Source organism: Falco rusticolus, chromosome 14 (assembly GCF_015220075.1).
Source record: "Falco rusticolus isolate bFalRus1 chromosome 14, bFalRus1.pri, whole genome shotgun sequence".
NCBI lineage: Eukaryota > Metazoa > Chordata > Aves > Falconiformes > Falconidae > Falco > Falco rusticolus.
The window spans coordinates 16,569,238-16,596,951 of record NC_051200.1 but is presented as its reverse complement, the minus strand read 5'-3'; the positions used below and the strand labels follow the sequence as shown (position 1 = coordinate 16,596,951).

Genomic DNA, 27,714 nt, shown 5'->3' with positions numbered 1-27,714 from the left:
ACTGCCTGGGTCATTTAACTCTTGGTGGGGCTGAGCAGAGCTGGCAGTAACCTGCAGAACCATCTCATGTTGCTAAAACTATTTTAGCTAGAAAAGGTTTTGGCAGAAAAGCCATGCCTGATCCAGCTCGTAATGTGTAACCTCAGGCTTTATTACCTGCAGAAGTTCTGTGTTCGACCCCTGGGCGCGACAGGACATTTGTTTGCTCTGCTCTTTTTTGCTGCACCTCAATGGCCATGTATACCTTTGCATGGAACCTTTGCTCTTTGGGTGTGGCACTGGAGATCCATAAGATGTGTTTGTAGGATAGTTTAGGAGTTGGGCACCTCTACCTATCTTCAGTCAATTGTTTTTATGAGCCAAAAGGAATTTTAGTGGTTGGTTTGGTTTTTTTTTCCCTCAGGCTAGCTGATAATTGCTTTTAAACGTATTGGTCAAAAGTGTGGTTATAACAGACCAAAGCAGCAAGATGTGCATTGTATGAAAGCTCCTGCACTGGCTTTGGGTGCCTTTTTTTTTTTTTTTTTTTTTTTTTTTCTGTAGCGAAGTTGCCAAGTATTGTCTGCCATGTAATAGTTCTGAGTAATCCACCATGTGGTTTTGCTTGCCAAACACAAGAATTACTGAAGACGCTGCTTGCATGGGGCCATGCCCAGCGCAGATACCTGACCCAGCTCTCAAGAGCCAGCACGTGTACTGGGAGCCTCTCCACGGCACTGAGACGCCTGGGTAGGGTGGTGTGGGACACGGCTATCCTGTTTCAGCATCTGCAAAATAAATATTGTAAATATGACCTGAGTATCCTGTAAATACACTCACATCAGAGGACTTGGTTCCAAGCTGGCATACCCTTACTTATGTGCAAACGTGATTCCAGTTTGTAATGCAGACTGCCCTGGAGTGTGTGCTGTCACGCCTTGTGCCTGGCGGAGCTCTGCCCAGCTAGCCTGGGCAGGCAGCGTGTGAATTACAGACAGGAGCTCATCTGCACGTTAGGTCACCTGCCAGACTGGGCATCCCTGGTACTGCTGGCTCGCCGGGTGAGACTGGGGATTTCAAAGAAACTTGAAGGGTCTGGGTGTCAAAAGGGATGTCAGGAAGCCTGTGCTTGCCAAGCAAACCCGAGTGTGTTGGAAAGTGCCTCCTAGCAATTGCTTCCTTTCCAGCAGGCCCGGGAGGTGCTGGGGAAGCCCCGACAGCCTATTTCAGCACCAGCTCCCCCTCTCCCCCTGCCAAGCTGGCATAACCCTTCCCTGGCTCAGTGTCACCTCACTTGCCTTGCGCCAAAACAAGTCATCGCTTGGTTGCTGGCCACCCCCGAGCTGCTCAGCAGGAGCACAGCTGCCTCTGACCTCCACAAAGTCCTTCTGAAGACCAGTGAGGGTTTCAAGGGCAACCTGTTGTCTCCACCTCCCATGCAGTTCAAAGGTGATGCTTCACCCTCAGCTTACTGTCAGGTGGGCTTCCCAAATTTCTTGCTGGAGTCTGCTCAGGGAATTTTTTTCATAGGGCATTTCAGCAATTGTGGAAATGTCAAAATGTGGTTTGCATTCCATGTTCTTGGGTTTGGTTTTTTTTGGGGGGGAGCGGAGTCACATTCCCTCAAAAGTTGTCTGGTTATTGGTATTTTCTTATTTCGTAGTCGACATGAGTCCGACACCAAATTTATCCTAATCCTGGATAGAAGATTGGACACATGGGCGTCGGTCAAACTGACTCTCCAAAAAATAGCAGTAAGTCCTCTTTAATGTTCATTTCTTCTAATGTAATAAGTCATCGTGCCCATTATGTACCGCTTTCAGAAAGCGCTGGGAACCAGGAGCAGTGATGCTAGTGCTTTCTCTCTAGGTAGTATTTTGTTTTATGGCCCTATAATTAATTCAGACATAGCTCCATGCCCCATTTGAGTGCGTAAATGAACTGTTTGAGTATTAGCTCATTCATTTGCTTGTTTTCTGTGCTTTTTCATAGTGGTTCAGATGTGTTTTGTGCCATGTTCTGTGCTTTTGACGGGTGGAAATTTGGCTTCATGTTCTTTCTAGACACTTGTTATTAGTGAGACTGTATTTTACCTAATTGTCAGTGACTGAAAGTGTTAGGTTCTTAAAGCAAACTTCACAAGCGTTTGTATGTGGGCATGGGTGGAAAATCTATTTTAAATGTGTATGTATGCCTTCATGTATTTTAAATATCTATTATACATGTTTATGTGCTACGCACCATTAGCATATAACCCATCTGAACATACCTCAAAAGTAATCTTTCTGCAACTCAGCAATGCATCGTGTCTTATGAGAGCATGGCGTTATGGTAGTGCATGCAGGTGCAGAAAAGTCATGTTTATAGATGCATGGATAGGTAGGAGCTAATTGGTAAATGCTTTCCAAACCAGACCATGCCATGTGGGTAAGTCAATGAAGATATTCTGGGTGTATTATTATTGCCTTTGTTTCTGCTTACAATTACTGAACGGTTAAGGACACTGATCCGTCTGATAGAGGATGAAGTAAACTTGATGAGGTATGTACTGAGAAGGAAAGCTCTCACCTGATTCTGGTTAGATTTGATAAAGTTAGATCTTAACACTGTTTTAAGTAGTTAATACTAGTACAGCTGAACTTGGTGTTAAGAATGTCTGACTTTGATGGTGTTTTGCTAACAGGTGCCCTGGGAAGAGAGGGTTACCTTTTTGCAGTGTGCACCACATACTGCTGTCGATATTTTGGGTTCTGACTTTCTGAAATGTGATAACCTGAATTTCCAAGTATGGTTACCATACCATTAGAGGCAAAGCAGCATTTAAGAAGTAGTTCTTTAAAGTGTTCATCAAAATTCCATTCTGCTGCCACTTTTTGAACAGGTGCTAGTACGAAGAGCATCCTTTAAGGATGATGTAGTTGCTTTGCGTAGTTTGGAAGTGGCAGCGGTGAAAAAATCCCGCCCTAATTTGTAGCTTCTACTGAAGTGTCACTCATTTTGTGTTTAATAAGAAAAATGCAATTATTGTGTGACCTTTGAGCATGTATTATGTTTGTGTCCCTGTATGCGCTGCGTGTCCCTGTAGAGAAGTGGCTTTGCCTGCGGTGCCAGGGCTGTGTGTGCAGATGCGGTGGGGGTGCTCTGTGTGCAGAGGGGTGAGCAGCAGGAGACCTGTGTCCATTGCAGCTGGAGGCTCGGGCATTGCCTTCAGAAAGGGTCTGGCCCTGGAGGGCTGCCTGTGTTCAGGAGGCGTTTGACAGGACTTGCCTTTGCGCAGCTGACACTAAAGGTTAAACCTTGATTTCCTTCCAATCATACACCCGTGCTGCAATTAAAAAAAAATAATCTTTTTTCTTCAATCTGTGTGTAATTCTGGCATAAGGAAGCGCAAATAAAGCTGAATGTGAAAAACAGAGCGTCCTATTTTTTTCGGCCCATGTAGATGCCATCGCAGCTCTGCGGTTGTGCGTCTGATCCGGAGCAGTTCGGTACCGGGCCGCACGGGTTTTTGTTTAACCCTTTGTGCGGCCTCCGCCGGCAGGGCCGAGCAGGGCTGAGCCGGGCAGCGCTGCCCTGGGGGGGCCGAGCCCTGCAGCCGGGGCCCGGGCTCGGTTTTGGCAGGAGCATCCTCCCCGCCCGCCGCCCCCGCCCCGGCCCCGCACGGCGCCGCCCCGCACCCTCGAGCTGGCGGCGGGGGGGGCGCGGGAGATCCGCTCCCCGCGGGAAGGCGCCGGCCCGGCTGCGGGCTGAGCGGGGCGTTCCACCTTAAACAGCGGCCCGGCGCCGGGGCGGCGAGCGGGGCTGCCCGCCGGGAGCCGGCCGCCGGGGCTGCGCGCCGTGCCGCCCGCCGGAGCGGGGAGCGGGGGGCGGGCGATGGCGGAGGCGAGCCCGCGGCGGGGCGGGCGGCGGGCCGGCGGCGCTGCGGTAAGGCCGGGCCCGGCGCGCTGCGGCGGCCGCGGGCGGGGGGGCGGCGGGGCGCGGGGGTGGCGGGCGCGGTGCGGGGCCGGGCGCGCTGCCGGGGGCCGGGAGCGGTGCAGCCGCCGGGGAAGGGTCGCGGCGGTGCGGGCGGGGTCTGGGGCAGGGATGCCGAGGTGGGGGTCCCCAGCTCTCCCTGCGGGGGACGGCAGGGAGGCGGTAACTCCACGGGGACCGCTGGCCTCGGGCTCACCAACAAACTTGGGGCAGATCCTGCGTTTCCATTATGCTTATTGATATCCAGCTTCACGAATGCCCCAGCGACCAGCAGGGAAGAACGCTCCCTGAAAACGGAATTCCCAAAATTAGGAAAAAACCGACATTAAATGTCTCGGGGTGAGATGCTCGCTAAGGAGGTAATGACGGGGATGCTCTCCACGCGTGCCCTTCCTTGTGCTTTATTAGCCCGGGTTGTCTGTGCTGGTTTTGTGGGGGCTCTGTGCGCAGTTACAGCTGAGCGTGCGGTTAAACAAGTTGCTGAACCGAGGCCTTAGGGCAGGTGCCTTCATGTCCTCTGAAGGGGAAGGATGCTCTGAGCATGGGCTTTGGCCGGCGAGGTAGTTACTCGTAGGGAAATGTTGCCAACTGCCTGATTTAGTGGAATTGCGCCCATAGTTTCCTGCCTTCCCTGGTGTGCTGCAGGGGAATAGCGGAGGGTTCTTTCAGGTCTTCTGTTACATAAACCCGAGTCTGTCAAACACACGAGGCTCTTTGTAGCGTTATAAATAATAAGATAAAACATAAGGCAAGATTGAGGACCCTGTTGTCCTTGCTTTCTTGAATATATTGCGAGGAAGGGTTTTTTCCCAGCAGTACCTTCAGTATTGTTAGAGTTCAGTTTGCAGGTAACTTATCTACCCTTCAGCCCTTAGAAAAATTAGAATTCTAACAGTGACTACGAAAGATACAGTTCCTTCAGGGATGCTATTTCTGAGGAATTACTGGTCTGTCTTTGTTTATATATATATATATATTTAATATTTCATCTTTTCTCTTAAGTCTGTAAAAGGGCACGGGACATGGTTTGGTTGGTGCCTGTCTTTCTGCAAACTTACTTTTGGGCTTGTTTGGTTTTTTCCATGCTTGAAATGCATTAGGTATCATTTGCAAAGCTGTAGTTCTTGTTCTGTAGCTGCTTATAAGTGCTGACCTTGATCCTATGTGTCTAAGATCAGCTGAAAAATCCTCAAATGCTTTCTAAACTGAATGGAAACCTGTCCTGGAAACCCAGCTACTTCTGAGGTGAAACGTATCAAGGAGCAAAAGGGGTACAGTTGTCTGTGTGGGGGGCATAAAGTTGTATCAAAGAAGAGTTTGCCTCTGTTGTGGTTGTGGCAGAAGGACGTGAATGCCAGCTTATGGTCTCTTCTTGTATGTTGTGTGGAACATGTTGGTACCCTGCATCCACAAAACCCAAGGTGGTCAAAGGCACCTTTGCCCTCAGAGAGGTGTCGCACACCTTATTGCTGTTGCATGGAGTTTGGGCAGGCGGCTCCGCTTGCCTCCTGATTACTGGTCCATGTTGCTAGAGCTATGGGTTTCCTGCCAAGGGCTCATAGAACAAGATGGTCAAAGCCTGCAGGATCCCATGGGGTGGGGTGGTTTGGAGACCCAGGCCTCTCCTCCAGGGAGCCTGCTCTGCGCACGAAAAGTGCACGTCAAAAGGACTGGAAGGAGTAGGAGGGGATAAAGCAAGCTCATCTCTGCTGGAAGTGCCGAACAGGATTAAAGGGACAGGGGATGGAGGGGGATGATGAGGTAGGACCAAGGGAGGATGCATCTTCTCAAAGATATTCCTGATGCATTTTTCAGAGGAGGTCAAGGTAGGAGCCTAAAGTTCAGCGGCCTGAACATACTGTTGTGCTTCTGAGCTGGAAACAGTGACTTTCCTCAGAGTCTGTGGGACTTCACCATTGGATATTGGATTCATGTCCAATGGACTCATAAGCATGCAGAAGGACCTAAAATTGCATCTTCTGAGCTCCTTTAAAGCCTTGGAAGACCACTGGCCTCGCAAGGCTTTGGTTCGAGTCAACGTGAGCCATTAATGCCAGGGATGCAGGGCCTGTTCGGAGCAAAAGCATCCTGTCCTTTGAGATTTGCAGCTCATGGTGGCTCTTTGGTGATATCTTTGAAACTTTGTTGGGGGATGCTGTTGTTGTCCTGTCTGCACAGAAATGTCCCTTGGGAAATGACCAGGATGTTGAATGAGGCAAACATGGACATAAAGGAGAGAGCGTGAGGGAGTGACAGATGATGGACTCAGCTCTGCAGGGGCAGGCAGGACATTGCCGTGAATGCAGGCTGCCTTGTCTCTTCCTGGGACGTCCTAGTGCCGTGGGACGTGCTGGAGCATGAAGAGTGTCAAGGACTAGCCAGGTCAGCCAACAGGCCTGGACAGAGCAATAGCAGCGTTTGCTGGGTCCAGCGGAGAGCCGGTGTGGTGGAAGAGGCAGCCAGCTTCTCAGGGACACGCTGGAGGATGAGTGTTGAGCTTGCCAGAGACTTTCCAGTGAAATATTAATGCCATAAATTTTCAGTTCATTCAAGATGTCTACAAACCTGTGCCAGTTCTGGTGGTGCTTTCCTCAGCGAAGGTTTTCTGCATCCCAGGCAGAGATTCTCCTCAAAGCGAGGAACCACTCCAACTCCTCGGAGATATCCAGTAGCCTGTGGATGGTTTTCTCTCTAGTAATATGAGAAATTCCCGTTAAGAATCCTGATCTGAGCAGGGTCTCCAAGACAGATTTCCTCTTTAGAGCTGTGTCTAGTAGCTGGGCGTTGGAGGGCCTGCCTGGGGTTGTCTTGCAGGAGAGCAGATCTTCCTTGTAGAACTAATTAAACAGGCATGGAAGCAGGGAGCTGAATCTGGATCTCCTCCAGCCTCTTGCCCATGCTTTCTTGGTCAAGACCTGTTTAGAGCTGCAAAGGTCTGGTGACTCCATGGCCAGGTTCAGATCTTTGGCCCATCTGCAAGTTTGATGGGCTTGGGTGTTGGTTCCTGGGGTCTCCCGTGGCTGTAGCCATCGCTGTGTGCCGGGGGCTGGCAGCCGCTCCGGGGGCGCTGGGTGCTCACCGGGTGCTGTGTGGCAGCGGTGCAGCGCCCAGGGACTGCAGCCAGCACAGACGTCTCCATTATTTGATGGTTTGCTCTTGTTCCTAACACCAAATCCTTGTCCCTGGCACCATTCTTGTTGACTTCCAAAGGGTATGAGTTTGGCACTTTATTCACGTTAATTTTTTTTTAATCTGCTCCTACTAAAAATAACAGTGGATCAATATATTGAATTTACATGGCTTATTCGATCATAAAACTCACTGTCCATTTTTAAGTGGGACTGTGGGCAACGGAAGCCACAACCTGACCTTTCCTACACACACAAAAAAAAAAAAAGCGCACAGCAAATGAGTTGCAATGCAGTTCATGGATGTCGGATCTCAACTGTAAATCGTGGCTTTTTTGATGCAGGTTTATGGGAGCAATCTTTGTTTCGAAGGCATAGATTAAGTGCCCTGCAGTGCAAAATACCTAAACACGTTCATTACTCTCACCCTTGGTATAGATACTACTACTGTGTTTCATGAAGGATTATAATATAAGGAGGAATATATGGAGAAACATAACCTGGCCTGGCAGGATCTCGGAGTAAATCATATGTTTAATTAACTCAATGCTTTGCATCATGCATTTATCCATAATTTAATGATATGACTCCTCCTTTCTTAAAAATTCTTTTTCATTCTCAAGCACCCTTTTCACAGATCTATTTAAATGCACCTGTCAACCATATGCTTGAAAAAAGGCTCCAGCAGCATAGACAGGAAATTTCAAATTCTTACCACAAATTAAATGGTGCCTGGTAATTACCAGGGACAAGAAGAGCATGCTCGGTGCAGTTATGGGGTGATTAGTGAGTTTGGCAATAAATTTTGCTTCCTCAATATGTCTGTCATTCCTCTCGATGTTCCAGCCCTCTGTTCCCTGGTAAACGGTAATTTCGCTCTGCGATTTATAATGCTGAACACAAGACAGAATATTAAAGTTTATAATAAGTGGCCTTCCAAGGTGCATGGCTGAACTCCTGTCTGCTCCAAAGGGAAGCGGGACTGGTCAATCCTCCTGCAGTTACGTCCCGTATCGCTAAACCACTTACAGCATCTCCCTCCTGCTTTGAAAATAAGAAAAGGCTATCAGGGGCAATCAAAAAAAAAATGCTAAGATCTAAATGACTTCCCCTCTTTTCAAGGCATTTGGTTGGACTTGCCATGTCCCCAGCTTAAACGTTGTCTCTGTTTCCTTGCAGGCGTCTTTCCCAGGGAACCTGCACTTAGTGATGGTTCTTCGTCCCACGGGGTTTTTCCAGCGCACCTTCACTGACATTGGATTTCGGTTCAGTCAGGAGGATTTTCTGCTCAAGTTACCGGTACGAGCATGCAGAGTTGTGCCTGTGTGTGACCGGAGGCTGAGGGGTGTGAGGGGTGACAGCGTCCCACACTGTGGCACCTATGTGAAGAGTAACGGGAGTGTCTCTGCCAGAAATGCCCCATTTCCACGAAATCTCTCCCCACCACATCTCTCCCGTATCATTTTTTGGGCCCCTTGTGCACATTTTGCTCCCCACAGAGCATCTGCATGGCAGTAGGTGATGGGCTTCTTGGCCTTTCCTCATCCCCATGCAGGCTGCATGCTTCTGTGAAGGATGAAAACATGCTCAGGAATTTTTCTAATGTCTGAAAAGTCAAAAGACATATCTAGTGAAGCTTTTGCTATGAATTCCACCCATAATTGACATTTTCATCTGAGTGTAAACTCCTTACCAGCATCATGTTGGTATTTGTTTCTAAAATATCAGCTGAAATGGTTTTATATTCTCAAGTCAAAGTTTCCAAGATTTCTAAAGTCACCTTGATTATGGTACAGAATGAGAGTAATTAAGGGAAGAAAACTACATTTATGGAATCTAAGGTTGATGCAATTACAAATAGACAAAACAAGCCAATGTTTTCCTTTAGGAAATAATATGATTTTCCACGAACTTCACATTTTTCACTCTAAAATGATTACCTTTTGCAGAATTTTGAAAACTCATTACTTATCCCAAGGGCAAATCAAGACACACAAAACCTCATGAGTATGTATTTATGTGGAATTGGCCAAGGCTTCATAACTTATTAAAATGTTTATATTTTTTCCAGATTACTGGTCATCCCTTGCAAAAACCTGCATTACTTTTGCTTCCAGCTCTGTTCTGCAGTCAGATACTGCAGCATCTCACTGTGCTTTGCATTTAAGGAAGAAAGCATCTGGGAGATCAGGGCTGGCTTACAGAAATGGTCAAATACATCAAATAAAAGCCCTGTTAAGCCATAAGCATAAGAAGAAGGCCATGCTGTAGAACATTATTTAGAGAAAACCCAGTTTTTAGATCCAGAAGGATTTGTAGGCTTGATCCACGTCTGCCTTGGGTAGAAGCGACGATCAACCGACTAACGGTGCTGCCTTGTTCGCAGGTTGTTATGCTGAGCTCGGTTAGCGACCTGCTGACATACATTGATGAACAACAATTAACCCCGGAGTTTGGAGGCACCCTGGAGTACTGCCACAGCGAGTGGGTCATCTTCAGGACTGTACGTACCGGGGCTGAGCACTGGGCTCTTGGGTGTTTGGGATCGATTGAGGAAGGTTTACGTAAGGCAGTGAGCAATGGGTAGCTGGAAGTTACCCCTGAAGCCAACCACGTTTCTGTGATCAGATTTGCAAAGGAGTCAAGTGGCATTAGGCACTTGATGGGTTAGAAGGGAACTGGATGATTAACTCCCTCAGGCTCCTTTTGAAATTGCTCCCAAAAGATCTGTCGTCTTAAGTCTTTTTTAAAATTCTTTTAATGGTAGATACAAGTTAGACTCTTTTTTTTTTTTTTTTTCCATAATGGTTACTTCATGTGTGAATTACAAATTTGTTCGGGAACCATGGCAATCAGAGTGCCTTCTGCATACTGACCAAATGCAGAGACTTTAGAATTTTATTTTTTCCTTTTGCAAGACTTTTCCTTTAGTATTGCCAGGAATCAGGAATTTCACTCCCTGACCTTGTGCCTTGCTGTGTGTTTCTATGCTTCCTGTACACTCTTAGTTTTCACTGGGACTTTGTCTCCCAGATTAATGGCAGGCTGGATTCTCAGTTACCTTCCCAACAAATCAAAGCACTATTGAAAAATGTACCTGACATCCTAGTGCCCCTTGTCCTTCAACATCATCCACACCCGCAGATGTGGCGCTCAGTATAAAGTCAAAGCACAACACGTTGCAGCTGGAGTAACTCAAGCTATTGCTGGTGCCATTAACTTTGTGACAGTTTACACTGATGCACTCCCAAATTAATGAACTGTTTAAATTTTTGGCTCTTAGTTTTGTTCTTTTGCATGACATGTTAAAGTGGTAATGGCATAGCTCTCACACTTGGAGATAAAAATGACAGAAAATGTGAATCTAAGAAAAGGATAGTTTCTAGACCGTAGCTGCATACAGTAGCTAAGTGTCCATATGAAAAACCTCTCTCAAAATTCCCTTGTAGTGTGCTCATAAAAGTTTCCTGAAATTGCCATGGAAAATACACGTTCTTTGAAGAAAATATAAATATAATCAGCTAAATTTGAATTTCTTACCCTGTTCTCAAAAGCAGAGGTGGAGCTGTGAGTGGGGTGGGAGAGCCCCACCTCATCCCCTGGTGTGAGAGCTGCCTGGTGTCCAGAGCTCCTGCTGGCTGGCTGGGATGTGCTGGGGAGGTACCACAGCACTCATCTCCATCCCACTGTCTCCAGTTTGTCTCTGGCATGCTGCTTAGTTCCCTTCCTTGTTGTCTTGGTGAAGATGCGGATGAGGTGGCCTGGTGCCAGGCTGCCTTGAAACCTGCCATTCAGGCTGGCAAAGCTGGAAACATCCCTTGCCAAGAAGCCAAATACATCTCCAAAGCCCTACTGCTTGGAGGTGGTTCCCAGTGTGAGTTAACCAGAGGAGAAGAATAATAGAAGAGGAATTACAGGAATATGTGAGATGGATCCTATGGTGGCTTCTGCTGTAAGCCTCCAGTATGTGGTAGGAAAAGTCTCGGAGTGCACAAGAACAGGCAGCAGAAAACAAAGCGTGAGGTGGCTCTGCCTCGTATGGTCCTGTTGTGGATTCAGTCCACACTAAAAGCCACCTCGCCACGTGTGGGTGGCCACCAGCTAATGCACCGCAGCGCACATCGGCTCCATCGGCAGCGAACATCCCACCCGCCTCTCTCAGAGCAAGCGGTTGGGCTCCCCTGCAGGTCTCAGCCTCGGCTCTTTGTGCGCTCTTAATGAGCTGTAGGAATGTCCTGGATCCCAAGCTGATTGCAATTATCATCTCCCACCAGGCGATAGAGAGTTTTGCACTAACCGTGAAGGAAATTGCACAGATGTTACAGTCCTTTGGCACGGAGCTGGCAGAGACCGAGCTACCGGACGACATGTATTCAATTGAGCGCATCCTGGCCCTGCGCACGGAAAAGTACTACCAGCTCAAGGTATGTTTCAGCAGCAGCTCCACGGCCTGTTTCCAACCCCTGTTTACACAGCAAGATGGGATTTCTGGGGTTTGACTGCCTGTTTGTTTGGTGCCCGCTCCTCCTTCCCTCCTGTGCATGTTGTCAGACAAAAAACATAGCACGGCTATATCTATGTTATACCCTAATGTTTGCCATCCGCTCCAGCAAATTACCCTGCCAGCATCCAGCAAACTGTCTCAGCTGCCGCCTCCTTGCTGGCTGCAGACGTTGGTGTCCACAGTGTGTTCCCCCCGTGGGCTTTGCCCGTCTGGCTGGCTGGAGGGTGGGTGGGTGGGTGGCTTTGTCATCCCTGCGTTTGTGTCTCCAGCAGGAGTCCCTTCAGCCTGTCATGTTGGGTCTGATGAGTGGTGGGAGGGAGCCCTCCCGTTGAGTCACGAGGTTCAGAGAGGATCCCCTCGCTGTCTGAACTCCTTCTCAGAGAGGAGTCCCGGCATGGCTAGATCCAGTCCTAGTCTCGGACCTGGTCAGCACTTTTAAATCTAAGGGACTGTATGGACAGCCACCCATCAGCGTCAGCGTTTGGCTGTCAGAGCCCAGCTAAGGACTTTCACTGAAACAGATTTGCAAAATTCAAAAAAAAAAAAAGATTATTCATTAAGGCGACAGGTATAACAAGTTTGGAATTGCTGTTGATAAATATACTTACTGCAAAAATTGAGCTCAAGTCAAGAGTACAGCGCTTTTGTTAGTAATATTGTCCTGGGTAACGTCTGATGTATCCGGAGGCACAAATCTGGCCACGGAGGTGTCCCTGCTTGGGGAGGAGAAAGACACATTGACCCGTCCTCTGAAAAAAAATATTTTAAAATGCCAGATTTTATGCTCATGGTGTGGCGGGACTAAGTCAATTACTGTGGCCGACTGGCCCTTAACAAGTTGTCGCTTGGGCTCTGTGGTTCAGCACGGAGCGGGGAGGGCTTGGCATGGGTACGGGTTTGTGGTTACAGATGTGTGGGGGTCGTCCTGGCCTTCACCGAAGCAACACCAGGCTGCGAGGCCCCTGCCTCACCCCGGGCATCGCTCGGTTTGCTTGTTAGACCACATCTGTTACCTGTTCTGTGGGACAGCCAGTCCAACTCTCGACTCAGCTGTGAGCCGAACGCAGCCCGTTGTTGTTAGGTCAGGATGGGGGGGGGGGAAGCACGCTGCCGCCGCGCCCCCCACGGCTGGGGGGAGCTGCCTGCAAAGATCGTCGGCAGGTCTGTAGGGATGGTTTGTCCCCAGGTCCCTCCGCCTGATGCAGCTTCCCCGGGGGAACTTAAGGGAACTGTGCTGGAGAGCATCCAAGGTGCAGGATTTGTGTGAGCGCATGGTACAGAGGACTTACAATGTGATCCCTGTCTTCATGTGAGGCTGCATGTTTCACCTTAAACAACTTCTTTTTCTTTAAGATTTTAAGATTTTTCCAGCTGATTGTGATTATGATTAATGTTATGGTAGGAATTATTATTATAGGAATAGGAATATATTATAGGCATTCCTATTATTAGAAGAATCAGTGCAGCCGGCTGTTGTCTTTGCTGCTCCTGCATCTTTCTGGGGACAGCACAAGCCTGTCCCCAAACCCTCACTTCAGGAACAATTCCTGTGTTAACAGCCGTGCTGTGTGGCTGAAGAATGAGCTCCTTTGCTTTATTGACCGGATTCGCTTACATAAGTCCAAGAAGCGTAACTATCATTTATTACCATTTGCCGTTCACGTGACAGTGAGTTCCCAGAAGGCTGCCTGTAAGAAATATGCAAAATGACATCCAAAGTGTGCTATGTGTAGGCATAAATGTGCGTGCTTATGTATAGAAAGCATCATTATAGATACTGCCAATAGTCTTTTTCTTCCTTGAAAGTGAAGAGAGCTCTAGTATAAAGCAGCAGCTACATACACTACAATATGACTTACTGACTTAAACCTCATGCTTAGGACTGTGGCCAGAGTGTAGGGGGAAAATAGAAGCTATACAACGTAGTCCTGAATATAAACCAGCCTGTAATACACACTTTCTTCTGTGGAGAAATAAAACATGTTGTGTTTTCATTTGCATATAAAGCACAGCAGCCTCAGTGCTAGGCATCTGTTGCTTTCAGTACCTCATCTATTAATTTCAAATATCAAAAGCGCTCGTTGGCTTTTGACTGAAATGAAGTCCATTGCCTTTATCTTTTGTTCCTTCTAAGACCATGAAAGATGAAAGCCGATGAGAAACTGTGCACAGATTGTGGTGACAGCGAGACATGGGATGCTTGTCTCTCTCATGACAACCCCAAGCTTGGTACAGCTGATTCCTGAATTCAAATAATGAATTGATCAGAATAATTTATGTAGCTGTGATACTGAACGGAAGCTAGTTGCAAACACAATGAAAAAAAGGACAGAAATTAATTAAACAGAGTAACTAAGAAATTAACCTTTTTGATATACTGAATGGGGAAGAAATCAAGTTAACACCTGTTTGACAGCCACGCTACTTTGCTGTATGTATAATGAAAAGCTTTGAATCAAGAGGGGAACGCTGGGCTCTGGAGGGTGAGATGTAAGAGGATGAAGTACCAGCCACCTGTGGTCTAAAGCGTGCTGCGTGATTCCTGTTCCCTTTCAAGTCTCCTGGACGTGGTAATGTCAAAAGGAGATGGGGTTTTTGCCTTGTGGTCATCTTCCATGACGTTTTAGTGATAGGGTTGCAAACCTGCAGCATACACTGCATATGGAGGAGGTGAAGCTCCTGTGGCCGTATCCTTCGGCTCCCGGGCTCCTGCCCTGAAGATGCTGTTATGTTTAGGTTGCTGTGAGCTATCTGGGGCAGACAGATGCTTAAGCAAGTCTGTGCTTTCTGAATCTTCTCCCTAAAGCGGTTTTGCTATTGTTTCTCTTGCAGTAGGAGTCTGGCCACCTCCTAGGACGGGGTCTTAACGACTCCAGGGGTTGGCTCTCTCATGGAGCCATGCATAGGTCTCTCCTTCAGAGCTTCTTCCAAATCGGTTAATCAGCCACATCTGTTTTCTCCTTCCTTCTCACCTCTGTGTTTGGTCTCTTTTTTTCCTTGAAAATAATTGACCAAATGCACCTGTCTGCTTTGGGGCTGAGCCCAGCACAGCACAAAGCACCTCAGCTGATGCTAATGAACACACCAAGGGTTTAAATTTTCCCTAAGTGGAGATAACACTAAAGCACTGACTTGCCTCTCTATGTAGAGGCTGTAGTAAGTGGTGCTGCGTGGTCTCAGTCCCAGCTTTGTCCCGCTATGGGATGCTCTTCCTACAACCTCCTGTGATGACCTTGATGGAGAAGCACAGCCTTCAAGCTGCAGGAATGCTTGCTTGAAGACATGAGCTTGTGGATAGATGCCTAATACAAACCCACCTGCTCACCAGGAGGCCTGTGGTGGTGCTGTCTTCCTGCCCTTGAATCATTTTATGGCCTGATGTTTTCCTGTGTGCCCGTTTCCACCCAGCCTGGCAGGAGTCCGTAGCTCAGCCTTCTCCAGCTCCAGGGGTGAGCCCCGTGGAAAGGGGCTAAAACATCTGCTGGGAGCCCTTTGGTCCAAGGGATGCTGGTGCTTTGTTTTGCACAGGGAAACGAAATGGGAGAAACATGAAATGACTTATCCTTACCTCAAAAGAAGTATCCTGAATCAGAAATGTTTTGCATTACGCAGGAAGATATTACAGCAGTCACAAAAGAGGGAAACTTGCTTCTGAGCAGTTTTGAAGAGCCTGACCCTGGGGAATGCAGTCAGGACCAGCACCACGAGAGGCCTGGGGACTGGGAGACTGTCCACCGGTGAGTGCACCGTGTTCCTAATTTGCCTGATTTTTGAGTGAAAATACTCAAGTTATTTAAGCGTAGATGTGTTGTTTAGGCCACCTATCAAACAGAGACAAAGATACTGGAATTTTGCTCCAGAGCCATCACATTGCTGGGTGACTTCTGTCAAACGACTTTGACCTGCTGTGATTTTTTTCCCCCCCGCTGCTTCGATGAGGCCGTGGAGCAGATGCAGGGTGCTCCCATGCCAGGCTCCCAGGTATTATTCAGATAAATGGAGGTAGCAACAACTGCGTCACGCAGGCGCTGTCACCTCTAGTGATTATTTCATTAAAATTCTCTCTGAAATCTTCACAAGTCATACATTGACTCCATTGACTTCTGAGAGCTTGAGTGCAGAAGACCTGAAGAGGTGAACTGTAGGGCTTGTCCATCTCTGCTTGTCCTCTAGATGCAAACTGTTCCAATCCTGTCCTTCTTCTCTGCTCAAGGTTACTTGGCCAGCTGCATGAGATGGAGACTGCTTTTGATGGCTTCTGGGAGAAACATCAGTTAAAAATGGAGCAATATTTACAACTGTGGAAGTTTGAGCAAAGTTTTCAAGAGGTATGATCAGATGCACTTCTGTTGGCAGAAGGAAGAGTTGGAGATGGAAAGGAGGGGAGAGGAGATAAGTTTTTAGTGGATTTTATTATGAGAGCCTTTGATTTATGCTGCAGTTCTTGACTCTGGCAGGGCTAGCTAGCTGGGGGAGACCACTCTGCTTCCTTACTCCGAGCTAATTTAGGTGTTGCTTCCGTGCCGTTGCATAGGTTTTGCTGTTGGAAGCATCTCTGAACGTAGATATTAGTCCTTGGACGCTAGTTTTATTATTGGATTAGCTGAAGTGTGATTAATTCTGGTCTGAGAATGATTTTCTGCCTGTGCTTTGTATCCTTTTGCAGCAGTCTTCTTCTTTGTGTCTAGGTCAAGAATGCCATTGAATTTTTAAAGGGTCAGCAAGCGGAGCTGCCCGACACTGGCGACAGTGTCCCCCAAGTAAAACAGAGGCTCAAGGACCTGGGTCATTTCGATGGTATGGCTCAGGTGAGATACTCTTTCACGGAAAGAAGCACAAGTGAAACACAAGAGGTACATTCTCTATTTGTGGTAGGAAGCGTTTTCTGAAATTACCTGGTTCTGGATTAATTCGTTGGTAAGTGGCTCCATGAAAGGATTGATTTCATGTCTCTCCTCTGCACAGCAACGCTGTGATCACTTCGAAAGCCAGGAACAGGGTTTTTAATTATCATAGTTAAAATAAATCGCTGAGCCACCGTGAAAATCCAGAACAGATAAATGTCTGAACATAGGGGAGGCGTGGGATTTAATGAGATAGAAGAATTATTTATATGTTAAGTGCTTTAGCAGTGTTAATAGGCAGACTTGTTGCGAGGCACATGGAGAGGCAAAAAAGTTGTTATCTTGATGTGCCTGTGAATTGAACATAACATATGCATGAAGACGAAGAGATGTAGGGGAAAGAAGAGTGAAGAGAGGTGATTCACAGGAGCCCGACTGAAGATGGGACTTCTGTAAAAGGGTGTGCTTGGCAAGCGGGCCAGGGTCAGTGGAGAAGTCCTGAGGGATCTGGACACAACCCTCAGAGGGTTCTTTGAAAATTGGAGTCCTAGGGGAAAGGCCTGAGGCTTTTTGGTCCTTTGGAAGAAATGTTTGTGGGGGGAGGGAGGAGGAATGCAAGGCCAGGCAGAGAGGGTGCAACAGGGAAGCAGTCCCAGCAGAAAGCCAGCCCTGGAGAAGATGTTACACTGGGCAAGACGTGCAGATGAGATAGCTTGGTCTTTGCATCAAGCTTTGCTGCAAAGTGCCTGGTTTTTTTTCGCCACAAACCTTCACTGCCCAAGTTCCCTTTCATGCTTAGGAGCGTAGTGTGCCTAAATCGGGTATCAGCTGCGTTTGTTTTTCCAGTCTAGTTCCTGGAGACGGCAGCAGCACATTGCCAACAGCCATTCACAGCATTGCTAGTTTGGTGAAATACAGTTTACTTCATCCTCTTTTTGGATAGCAAAAGGTTTTTTTTTCCCAGACGATGGGTGCTATTTTATCCTGCGTAAGCCACCCATCTGCCTACTCCTAATGGCAGTCATCGCCATGTGTACCTGAAATCTGGTAAGACGTGAAAATGCATGTTGTCACATGTAGATATTTTGGCATTATTTCAGTAAGTGTGCAATCCATTCTCTTCCTTTCACTGAAGGATCTGATAGGGAAGGCTCAGGTGGTGATACTACACGGACACCAGCTAGCAGCAAACCATCACTATGCACTCAACTTAATCTGCCAGCAATGCAACGAGCTGCGGCACCATTCTGATGTCTTGTCTGACGAGATCAAAAGGAAGCAGTTGCGACTGCAGAAGACCTTGGATCTTCATACCCGCCTTCAGCAGGTACAGTTCAGAGATGCAGTGACCTGAGAAGTAGACCCTTTGCTTCCCCATGGGGTTAGCCTCTCCACATCTTAGCTGGAAGTGTGCGAAATGTGCAGCTTTGCTTCAGCAGGTCATGGTAGGGAAGTGTTCACCAGCGGCTGGAGGAGTGATTCACCCCTTGGTTAGCTGGTTAAGTTAGCAAAGCGTTCTCTACTGGTGCTGTGAATAGTCAGCAGAAAGAGGTGGGCATCTCCAGAGGGCAGTTCAGAATGCCCAAGTTCAGCTGCTGCTGTTGGTCATGCTTTCATGTTGCATCCACATTTTAATTGAGTTTTGAGGTTTTCATACCCAGTGCAAAAGAGGTAATGCTTGCAGATAAACGCCAGCCCTTTTTCCTTAGCAATTTATTAAGAATGAACATAGCTGACTGTAAAATACAGTGACAGATTGGTAGATAGGCACAGCTGCTGTGTGCTAGCATGGAAGTGGAGTCGTGTGGCTCCAATGCTCTTTGATATCTTAATCAGAGTCAGATATTCATTTAGGGAAATTCACGCTAATTAGGCCAGAAGGCACACTGCTGTAACATGCTTGAGGCCATTAAGAGAAGCAGCGAAGTTTGACCCTGTTCCATTTCACTGTTTGGGGGGACTTGGGAGCTTGTTCTTTCTCTCTGTGTCTGCAATGTTGCACTAATCTGTGGGGGCACATGGTCCCTCAGCAGCCCCTCAGCTGCAGGGCAGTGTCCTCTCTCAGGCCTCCCACGTTCCTGGCCGGTGCGGTGGTGTAGCCCATGGGCTGTGCTGCCGCACACCGTGGTCCTGCTCTCCACCACCCCGCTTTCCGCTCGCAGCACTGGAGGTCCTCTGTCGTTCTTGGCTGCAGCATCTTCTTACGCCTGTGCACACCACAGCGTGTGAGTGCCAGCCAAACCCCAGCCTGGCGTTCACCTGTTACCTGTGCATGTTAAATGCTGACCTTTCAACTGCAATTTAAAATCCTTATTTTTTTCGGAACAGGAATGCAATTACTGTGGTCATTCCTTGTGATTCAGGTCTGCTCAGAGGCAGGCATTTATTTCAAGAAACCTGCGTGTCTCACTGTAAACTCTGTACTGCCCCCTTCAGCTTTCTAAATTGGATAAATAAAGATCTGCTTATCATTTGGTTCAACTATGCACTGAATAGTGCTTCGGTGTCAGTTTTACCGTTGGTTTTAGCCAGGTACAAGTGGGAGCGCAACTTGGCTGGGTATGTTGAGGACTGCAGTCGCCCTCCAGAAAAAATGTGGCCTTTCTACTTTCTAATCAAAATGCAATAGCTGCTGAGGTCTTTAGGAGTACTAATTAGCTCCAAGTTGAAAATACAGATCCAGTAAAAGATATTCCTCATGGGAACCTTGATTTCATAGGGGTGCTGCTGACAGTCTTGCTCCCTGTGTTTGCCCTGTGCTGTTACCAGGCTCTGCAGTGCTGTGACGAAGGTGCCTACCTGCTCGCCAACCAGCAGATGGATAAGTGCCAGTCTAAAGAAGGCGCTCAGAAAGCTCTCCAGGACATAGAAAGATTTCTTGAAAGCTCTTCAGCCTACTTAAACTATGATCCCCAAGCCCTACGCTATGATTTTGAGTCAGTCTTAACACCTGACCTGAAGGTAAGCAGCCCTTCCAGTTCCTTGCTGCACAGGTGAAGGGCAGGGTCGGACTGTGTTGCAGTGTCATCACCCTTGTAGTCCTCTGGTTTGGGTCAAAGTGGAAAATTATGGTGGTTATTTGATCACAGGAGTCCTTTTCACTCTCTACAGTGCCAGATACAGTCAGTGCAGGTCAAGCTTGAAAACGTTCGAAGCATGTTTGAGAATCGGCAATCTTGCTTCAAGAAGCTGTTGGATAAACACGTGCGACCTGTCCAGTTAGTAGCCCCTCGGCCAGAAAATCCACCGAGATCAAAATCGCCATTGTTCTCTCCTAAACATGGTAAAATCTTTTAAGTTTATGCTATTTTCAGATGATAATTTTCCTTTGAGGCAGGATGAGTAAGACTAAGGGCAGCTTTGAGAAACCAGCTAAAGCTTGCTGGCTGGTACAGAGTTGTTGTATAATGCTAAATGTATATGAGATGATTTATTACCTTTCCAATTTTTGTGTCTAGCTTCTCAAACCTGTGTGAAGAATGGGGCTGGTTGCTTGGTATTTATTTTCACTTCCTACTCAATGAAAAAAGAGAGCCGTAAAAAGCACATGCTTCCAGTTCTGCTTTACTAGCATCCTACTGGGCTGAAACCTGGTAAATTAGTGCTACAGGGAAAAAGGGCAATGTTTTTAAATTTATTAGCATACCTATTGTCTGCGATTGTCTTGAGCTGGGGCTGGCATCAAGTCGGACTGATGTTTGCAAAGGAGCTTGGAGAAATGAGGGGCTCAGATCTTATGAACGGAAATGAGGTGGATGCTTAACTCCCTTTGATTCCTTGAGGATGTCTTCCTTAAATCCTGCTGGACAATAATTACTGTCCATAAAGGTACAAATTCTGGTTGAACTGAGGTCACTGAATGTTCTGCCCTGATTTTGGTAATGGGATGTGGCTCAATATTAGCTTTAAATGATAACATTAAAACTTTCATCCTTGGCAGTCCTGTATGTATCAGACTTAAAAAGTATTCCAAGGTAACATCCTTGTATTTTAAACCAGGGACATGCTAAGTTGTGTGGGAATATTAAATTCAGTGATCTGACTGCATAAAGCAATTAAACATCTGTGTTTTAGTACAAAATCTTTATCGTGAATTGATGAATATTGGTAATGGTGAATTGCAGCAGGTGTCATACAGCAGCAGCAGTGTAAATAGTCAGGCTAGTGGAGGGAGAGGAATGAAGCTAGATGCAGTGAGGGGAATTAAGCTACTCAAGATGCAGGCCAGTGCAGCCAGTAAATCCCAGATTTCCTCTTTTCAGGCTGCTGCCACCTTCACTACACCACACTGCTCTGTGAACCCCTTTCCTCGATCAGGAGAAAAACTCTGAATCTGCAAAGTAGAGCATTGCCCATTTTGCCTAATGTAACTTTTCCAGCTTCCTAGAAACAGGAAAATGTTAAGGAGGATTTATTGACTGGAAGAGTAGGGGTGAATGGGTGGCCACCTCCGTGGGATGTCGTGAGACCATCATCAATTGCTGGACTTATTTCATGCCTTTGTGGGGTGCACGTTTTTCCAGCAAAGGCACTCGGTCGCCTGCCAAGCGCAGGTATCCTCCATTAATCCTCTCCTTGAAAGAGATGATCAAGTGTGTTGAAATGAGCGGAGCCAGCAAGCAGGGAAAGACAAAAGGCTCCTCTTTGGATAGATCACGCCAAGAGAGCTTTTTAATAAGGCCTGTGTTTGATACAAAACATCAAAATGCTGCAGGCCTGCTGGCGTGACGTGCAGTGTCAAAGACGCATGCTGGGCTCCGCCGGGAGTGCTTTGAGACGGATGGGTTTTATGGTGTGGATTGAAACCAAGCCACCCCTGAGCACATTACTTTTGTCTTCTCTTTCTTTCTTTCGTTTTCCTCCCCCTTCCTCTTCTGTCTGAGGACAGACGCTTCCTCTTTCATCTTTGCCCTGGGTTTGAAGCCCGTCTGATAAATGCGGTTCTAATTTTGAAACCACTTTTTGGGGAGAAAAAAAAGAGTAAACCTGTCCTGTCTTGAGCTGTAGAGCGTAGCGAGATGCACAGCAGCGGCGTGGCGCGAGCCCGCGTGCTGGAGCAAAGCCACCCTTGCAGCAGAACCACAGCCGGTGACCACCCCCCGCTGAACTCCGGTCCGTGTGCTCCCCAGGGGACCACTGGCGAGTCCTCCCTTCTTCTGGGTCCTCCTGTCCGTGACGGGGTGCACCCCACATGTGCCTTTGATGTGCTCTGCAGCATCCAGAGCGCTCTCCTTGATTGCTTGGTGCATGTGCAGGTGGAGGCGTGGGCCCCCGCCGGTGGTAGCTCTCTGGCAGCAGCCCCAGGTGAAGGTGGGCTGCCGGCTCTCTGCATATCCCTCTGCATCCATTTTTCTCGCTACATCTTCTGCTTCACAAAGGTGGCTCTTTGGTGTCAGCACTGCTCAAACCTCAAACCTAGGCACAGCTGCTCTTGCATTCATGTGTGCTGTGATACCTTTTTTGACCCAATGGAAAGATAGCCTATTAGTCCAGGTTATTTTTAAATTATTTTTTTAAACATCGCCAGCCTCTTTCTTCTATTTGTGAATAAGGTGGATATTACATATCAGAATGTGTTAATTTTTGGTCCATCTAAGAATTCGGTGTAGCTGCTGTGGCTGCAGTCTGGCACGTGGAGCTGTCACTGAGGCCAGTGAGATTCTTGAGAAATTCATGATTGCCATTCATGTTGGGGGAGAAGGCGTGTTTTGCTGAGGAATTACCTTGTTGGCTATTCAGGACTAGGAAGTATTTGGGAGATGCTGTACAACTCAATAGGGAGATTGATGTTTTATTTTTAAGCTTCCAGTTTACTTCTGTATTCCACAGTATTACAACTTGTAATTATTTACTGACAATATCAATAAATTCTTCCAAGGTGGAGAAACAAATTATACCAGCTGAGCGTCTTGCCCTACGTTCATAAAAGGACTTTAAAACAATATCCCAGTAGGTGATACTCCTTTTGGTAGGTTATTTGATTCTATTGTTTTCCGTCATTTGCACAGGCTTCACAGACTGTTAGGTTTTGATTACAGTATTCACTTAATGGACATTTTTTTTTTTTCTGATTACTTTTTACTTTATGGCCTTCGCGACTGTCCATGTGACTTGTGCTACTTGCTATTAGTACTGTTGTTTGAGAGAGCCTTTATTTTGTCAGTTTGTTTGTGGTATTAGATAACTAATTATTTATTCTTAAGACATATCCCATTTTTCTTCGTGACTTATTATTTCTGTCTGAACCCTGTCCTTCACTACAGATGTGCATAATGTAATTATGGGTTTTTTTCTACCCAAGGTGTGGATTTTAATTCCAGTTTGAAATTTTCATTTGATCTCTCTCTTCCTGGAAAGAAAACGTCAAGAAAAACTCCAAGTTCTCGCAAGGTAAAAATTAGTCATGAAATCAGAATGAGTTTTATAGACTGAAAAACAGAAACCCTTCTAAATATTGATTGTATTTGTGCTTTTGATTTGAAGATGTTCTTTGGTGGTTTCTTTTCCCCTCCTTTAAAAAAACCTGAAACAACAAACCTTTCATATCCATATGACTTAGTTGGATTAGTCCAGCACCTGAGATCTATCTCGGATTGTTTTCCTGAGTCACAGATATCGATTTCCTGCATGTTAATTCCCTGAGCTTGTTCTTTGCATAACAGTGATGTCTATTAAGAAAATGCCCATCTGCAGATATTTCCCCAGTGGAAACTGTTCTCTGGTCTCTGCATTAATGAATTACGTTACCAGTATTTTCAGATTTTATGTAGCAGAGTAATTTCTGGGAATATTTGGCTACCTATTATACACTATTCCCTTTCAAAATTTTGTGTCACAAAAGATTTCTTAAAAGGAAACGTAATTTATCCTTCCCCACAGAGTTCCTGTGCCGGTATCAGGGGCTGGGCTTGTCCTGCCTCTGCAGTAACCTCCCTGCAGCTCTTCTTCCCAGTGCCTCCCATTTCTTTTCCAGATTGAAGTAATGCATGACTATCAGGAAAAACGGAATTCCTTGCAGTATTTTATTTCAGACAGTGATGACAACTTAGATATACTAAAAGGGTAAGTTTTCACCCTGTTTACATCACTCAAAATAAGTGAGTTTATTTCTAGCTGGTCCTTGCCCAGCGCATGTGTTCCTCCAACCTGACCTGGGTTTCATCTCTTGTGCTTTTACCCGTTTTATCGTCCCTATGTGGGCTATTAATGAGGTCGCACTGTGTTTTGGGCTTGTTGAACTGCACTGGTTGCCTGTGGGGTTTTTACAGGCATAAAAATAATATACTTCTATTTTTTTCTTTATTTTAGCCATGTCATCAATGAGCTTATAGAAACTGAGAGAGTGTACGTAGAGGAACTCTTCACTGTTTTGACGGTGAGTGACTTTTTCAGGTTGTTCATTGCTGTTCCCCAGCAACTTGTACAAAAGGGCACCTGCCGCTCTGTCAAACTGAGCAAAAATGTGATGGGGCAGGTTTCCACCAGACTGTCAGATCCCAAGCTAGTCGTAAATGCTCAAGTCATCTCCCCAGTTTTCCTTTGTTGGGGGCATCTGCAGGAACAGTTGGTGTCAGGATGAGCTTTTCATCTAGAATGAGGGAGAAGCCTTCTGTTTGTACGCAAAAGCACTGGTAATTAGTTTTATCAGTGCCTGGAGAAGTGTACAAAAAGCTGTTATTTTTAACTGTTCCTCGATTTCTTTTACCTTTTGGAAACAAAAGAAAGAAGCTTGTGTTTTATCCTTGGGAGGATTCTGTTTCAATGCTGTGAAATTTGTGATTGTGTAAAGCACGTTTCTTTAGAAACCAGGTAATAATTTCTCATACTGCCATTTTAGACATTTCTGCTTTATTCCAAAATAACTCTTGCTGATGGCCAAAACAAGTTGGCTGTTAAATAGCTCTCCCCCCTTGCATTTCTCTCACCCAGGAGCAAGCAGGATATAAATCTGTTGGACTGCAGGTAGTTACATGTAATTGCCCTGCACTGATTGTTTTTTGTTGTTAAACCATACTCTGTATGATAAAGCAGTTGGCAGGTACATAGATTTATTACCATGCATATCAAGTCTAGATAGAGAAAAATGGACAGATAGACTCAGATTTTCTGAAAATAGTATTTCCTTTGAAGAGGGAAGCCTGCTTGCAGTGGTTAAATACAAATGACTAATTTTACAGGTACTTATCTTCTACTGCATCTTTACTCAACTGCAAAATGCCTGCTTCGTATGAGGAATACTGATTCCTACCATAATGAGTGTGAGAGATTAATTTGGCAAGCCAAAGAAGACATGCTGTGCATACTGCAGACATTTTTGCAAAGATTTTTGCTACTCAGGTTGGAAGGGCCTCAGTGCTGTGCCATCTCGGTGACTAACATGGTCAGCTTGAGCTGTGGCTAGCAGCCACCTTGATGTCCTCTTTGCCGCGGCGGTCCTGAGCTCTGCCCGTGCCTTCTGCAGTTAGGGTATTCACCATACCCGGTGAATGTTTTTGCCTTGGTGCGGTGATGTGATGTTACTGAGGGGAGCTGTGCGTTATTTCTTAGTTCCACCACGCAGTTTGTAGTGCAGTGCTGTCCCTTCCAGCTCCTCCCTGGTTTGGGAGGCTGTGATTTCAAGAGGCAGGTGGAGCCACAGAGGACAGAAATCCTGAAGTATGGAGGAGAGCGAGACCCCAGTGCTCAGCAGGCGTTGTACAAGAGCAGAAAGCCCATTGATTCTGACCTCAAGCTGTCTCTGCTTTGTAACAAGTCACCTCGCTGCGCTGGGTCCCGTGAGGTTGTGTGTAACTGCGTACCCCGTACAAACACATTGTCACTCCTGTGTCCCACAGTCATAGCAGCAGATGTGGTCAACCCAGACAAATATTCCTCAGGGACCTCTCGTGCAGTCAGGCCACAGTGAGGAGCAAGTGGCTGCTGTTTGCCTTTGGTGAATAGGGAGCATCTTGTGGCGCCGGCCAGCCCTACAGGGGCCATCCCAAGCCATCCCCTGCTGGACCACAACCCCACGTGCCCCAGGGGCTGAAGGACAGGGGTTTAGAGATGCAGATAAGGAGTTAAAGGGGATGTTGCGCTTTGAAGCAAAGCAGATTGTGTTGAAAATCTGTTCATGTCCCCTTTTCATCTGCCTTCGAGGAGATGCCAAGCCAAGGCCTTACCAACTGAGTGATGAGCCCCTTTTGCATCCTGCAGGGCTACAGAGCTGAGATGGATAACCCTGCCATGCTCATCCTCATGCCTCCCGTGCTGAGGAACAGGAAGGACGTCCTCTTCGGAAACATGCCCGAGATATACGACTTCCACAACAAGTACGATGCTGGCTCTGTTCCCCTTTTTATCAGATTGATTTCCTATAATGATTAAATACCCAAACCATACCTTGTGTGCCACTGCGTTTTGTCTCTTCTCCCATCTCTTGCAGAATTTTCCTGCACAGTTTGGAAAGCTGCCTGGGAGCACCCGAGAGAGTGGGATTTTGTTTCCTAGACAGGGTGGGTGACTCATTTTCACATATAAAGCAGACTTGAAGGCCAATGTTTCTTCTGATTTGTCGCACTGTGCAACATCTCAGTTATGTCAGTTGAGTAAGACGCTTCTGACACGCAACACCAACAGCCAGGCAGGAGCGTAGGTGCGTGGCCAGCAGCAGATGGGGGAGAGCAACAGTCGTGACTACACTGCAGGCTGCTGTGATTCCCAGCAGTGCTTTTTTTACCCACACTCTGTGACTTTTAGATATTAAAGCTGGCAACAGAGATAAAAGCAAATTTATAATTTGGGTGTTCACCTGATTTGGCTGCATGCATGTGACTTGCCTTTCGGCTTCCCTTGCAGCGAGAGGATTTCCAGATGTATGAGAAATACTGCCAGAACAAGCCCCGGTCGGAGTCCCTGTGGAGGCAGTGCTCTGAAAGCACCTTCTTCCAGGTGAGCTGTTTGTTCCTGCCAAGGCTGGCGTCGTCCTGGGACACTCACTTGTCCTAAACACCTTCCTCAGTACCCCACAATTTTGCAGCATATTCTGTTCACCATCGCATGGAAGCTTCACAAAAATAGCAGCTGGAGTTTCTTGTACACAAGGAGTTTCAGCATCATGAAAAAATTCATGATATTATTTTATGTGTTTTTATGAAATTTCTTTAGTTATAGGCGCCATATGATGTTTTTACATGAAACCTTTGAAGTCATTAAACCATACTAGTCATGCTGTTGGAATAACGACCTATAGTTGGTGCAGAACTTATTTAATCTGAATTCTTTGTTCCAGGAATGCCAAAGAAAATTAGAGCACAAACTCGGGCTGGATTCCTATTTGCTCAAACCAGTGCAGCGCCTGACAAAATACCAGTTACTTCTGAAGGTATTTCATATTCTGCTTTGAAAGGACATCAGGAGATGGATTTGTTTTTCCAGTTTGTTTTATTTTTCAATTAAGGGTTACCTGTAAATCAGCACAGAGCTTTAGATTACATATTGCTTATCTTGGCCCTCCATAGTGTCTTTCGGTGAAGATGATTTGCGTACCTGAAAAAGGAACAGGGGCTTTTAATGAGCCGTTTTTTGAGGGGAGAAGGACTGTTTGAATCTGTTCAGAGATGCAAAATGACAGAAGCACTTCTAAGAAAACTGAACGAGAGATGATCGTGATGGTCACGACCAGTACGATGAATGAAATATGTTGATGCACCTCTTCTTCTCCTCAGGCTGTTATAGTGCCTGTAATCTTGAATGCGTTTATTTTTGTGTCCCCTGTCTGAGGCAGGGCAGTGCTGTTACTGCCACTCTGTAAAGTGGAATAACACTGGGGTGGTGGCTTCTGTACCCTACCTCCTAGCCTCTGGAATGAGAGATGAGTACACGTGAAGTGTGTAGGTGGGCACAGGAGATCTGAAATGAAAGTAATTTTATAACAATGGTATAATTCCCTAATCTGCCTTCCATTTATTGACTTGAAGGCTCTAGATTTTGTAAATTCTGTTCCTTCTGTCTGCCAGGCTGAAGACAATCATCTGCTGCCCACCTCATCTGAAGGCAAATATGGCGTATTGGCAGCTAATGGGAAACCTGAGCCTTAGTTCCTTATTTCTTACCCAGCAGGAAACACAACACACAGAACTTAGATGAGCGTGATGCTGCTCTATAACCTGACAATGTTCTTAAGGAAACCCAGAAAAAAATGGGCCATGCTTCAGTGATCTGTTCTCCACCTCATACTGTCTGTGGTTTAGAGTCAATGTTTTTTTCCAGTGACATATGAAAAAAGAAACTCAGGAGGTGTAGGTTG

At 46.6% G+C, this 27,714-nt stretch overlaps 1 protein-coding gene across 2 annotated transcripts in view; it reads left to right on the top strand.

Annotated features, from left to right (window-relative positions):
• Positions 1–27,714, top strand: part of MCF2 (MCF.2 cell line derived transforming sequence) — a 62,531-nt gene that overhangs the window by 17,462 nt on the left and 17,355 nt on the right. The window contains exons 4-20 of one of the 2 annotated variants that reach the window (XM_037408091.1): positions 1,643–1,733; positions 8,259–8,378; positions 9,466–9,582; positions 11,354–11,503; positions 15,196–15,320; positions 15,797–15,911; positions 16,272–16,391; positions 17,563–17,754; positions 19,197–19,388; positions 19,539–19,710; positions 22,729–22,817; positions 23,401–23,489; positions 23,736–23,802; positions 25,623–25,738; positions 25,852–25,921; positions 26,265–26,357; positions 26,698–26,790. In XM_037408091.1, the coding sequence (XP_037263988.1) occupies positions 1,643–1,733; positions 8,259–8,378; positions 9,466–9,582; positions 11,354–11,503; positions 15,196–15,320; positions 15,797–15,911; positions 16,272–16,391; positions 17,563–17,754; positions 19,197–19,388; positions 19,539–19,710; positions 22,729–22,817; positions 23,401–23,489; positions 23,736–23,802; positions 25,623–25,738; positions 25,852–25,921; positions 26,265–26,357; positions 26,698–26,790 (2,011 nt within the window). Of the gene's footprint in view, positions 1–1,642; positions 1,734–3,813; positions 3,904–8,258; positions 8,379–9,465; positions 9,583–11,353; positions 11,504–15,195; positions 15,321–15,796; positions 15,912–16,271; positions 16,392–17,562; positions 17,755–19,196; positions 19,389–19,538; positions 19,711–22,728; positions 22,818–23,400; positions 23,490–23,735; positions 23,803–25,622; positions 25,739–25,851; positions 25,922–26,264; positions 26,358–26,697; positions 26,791–27,714 lie in introns of those variants that run through there. The other variant, XM_037408092.1, reaches the window with a different exon arrangement.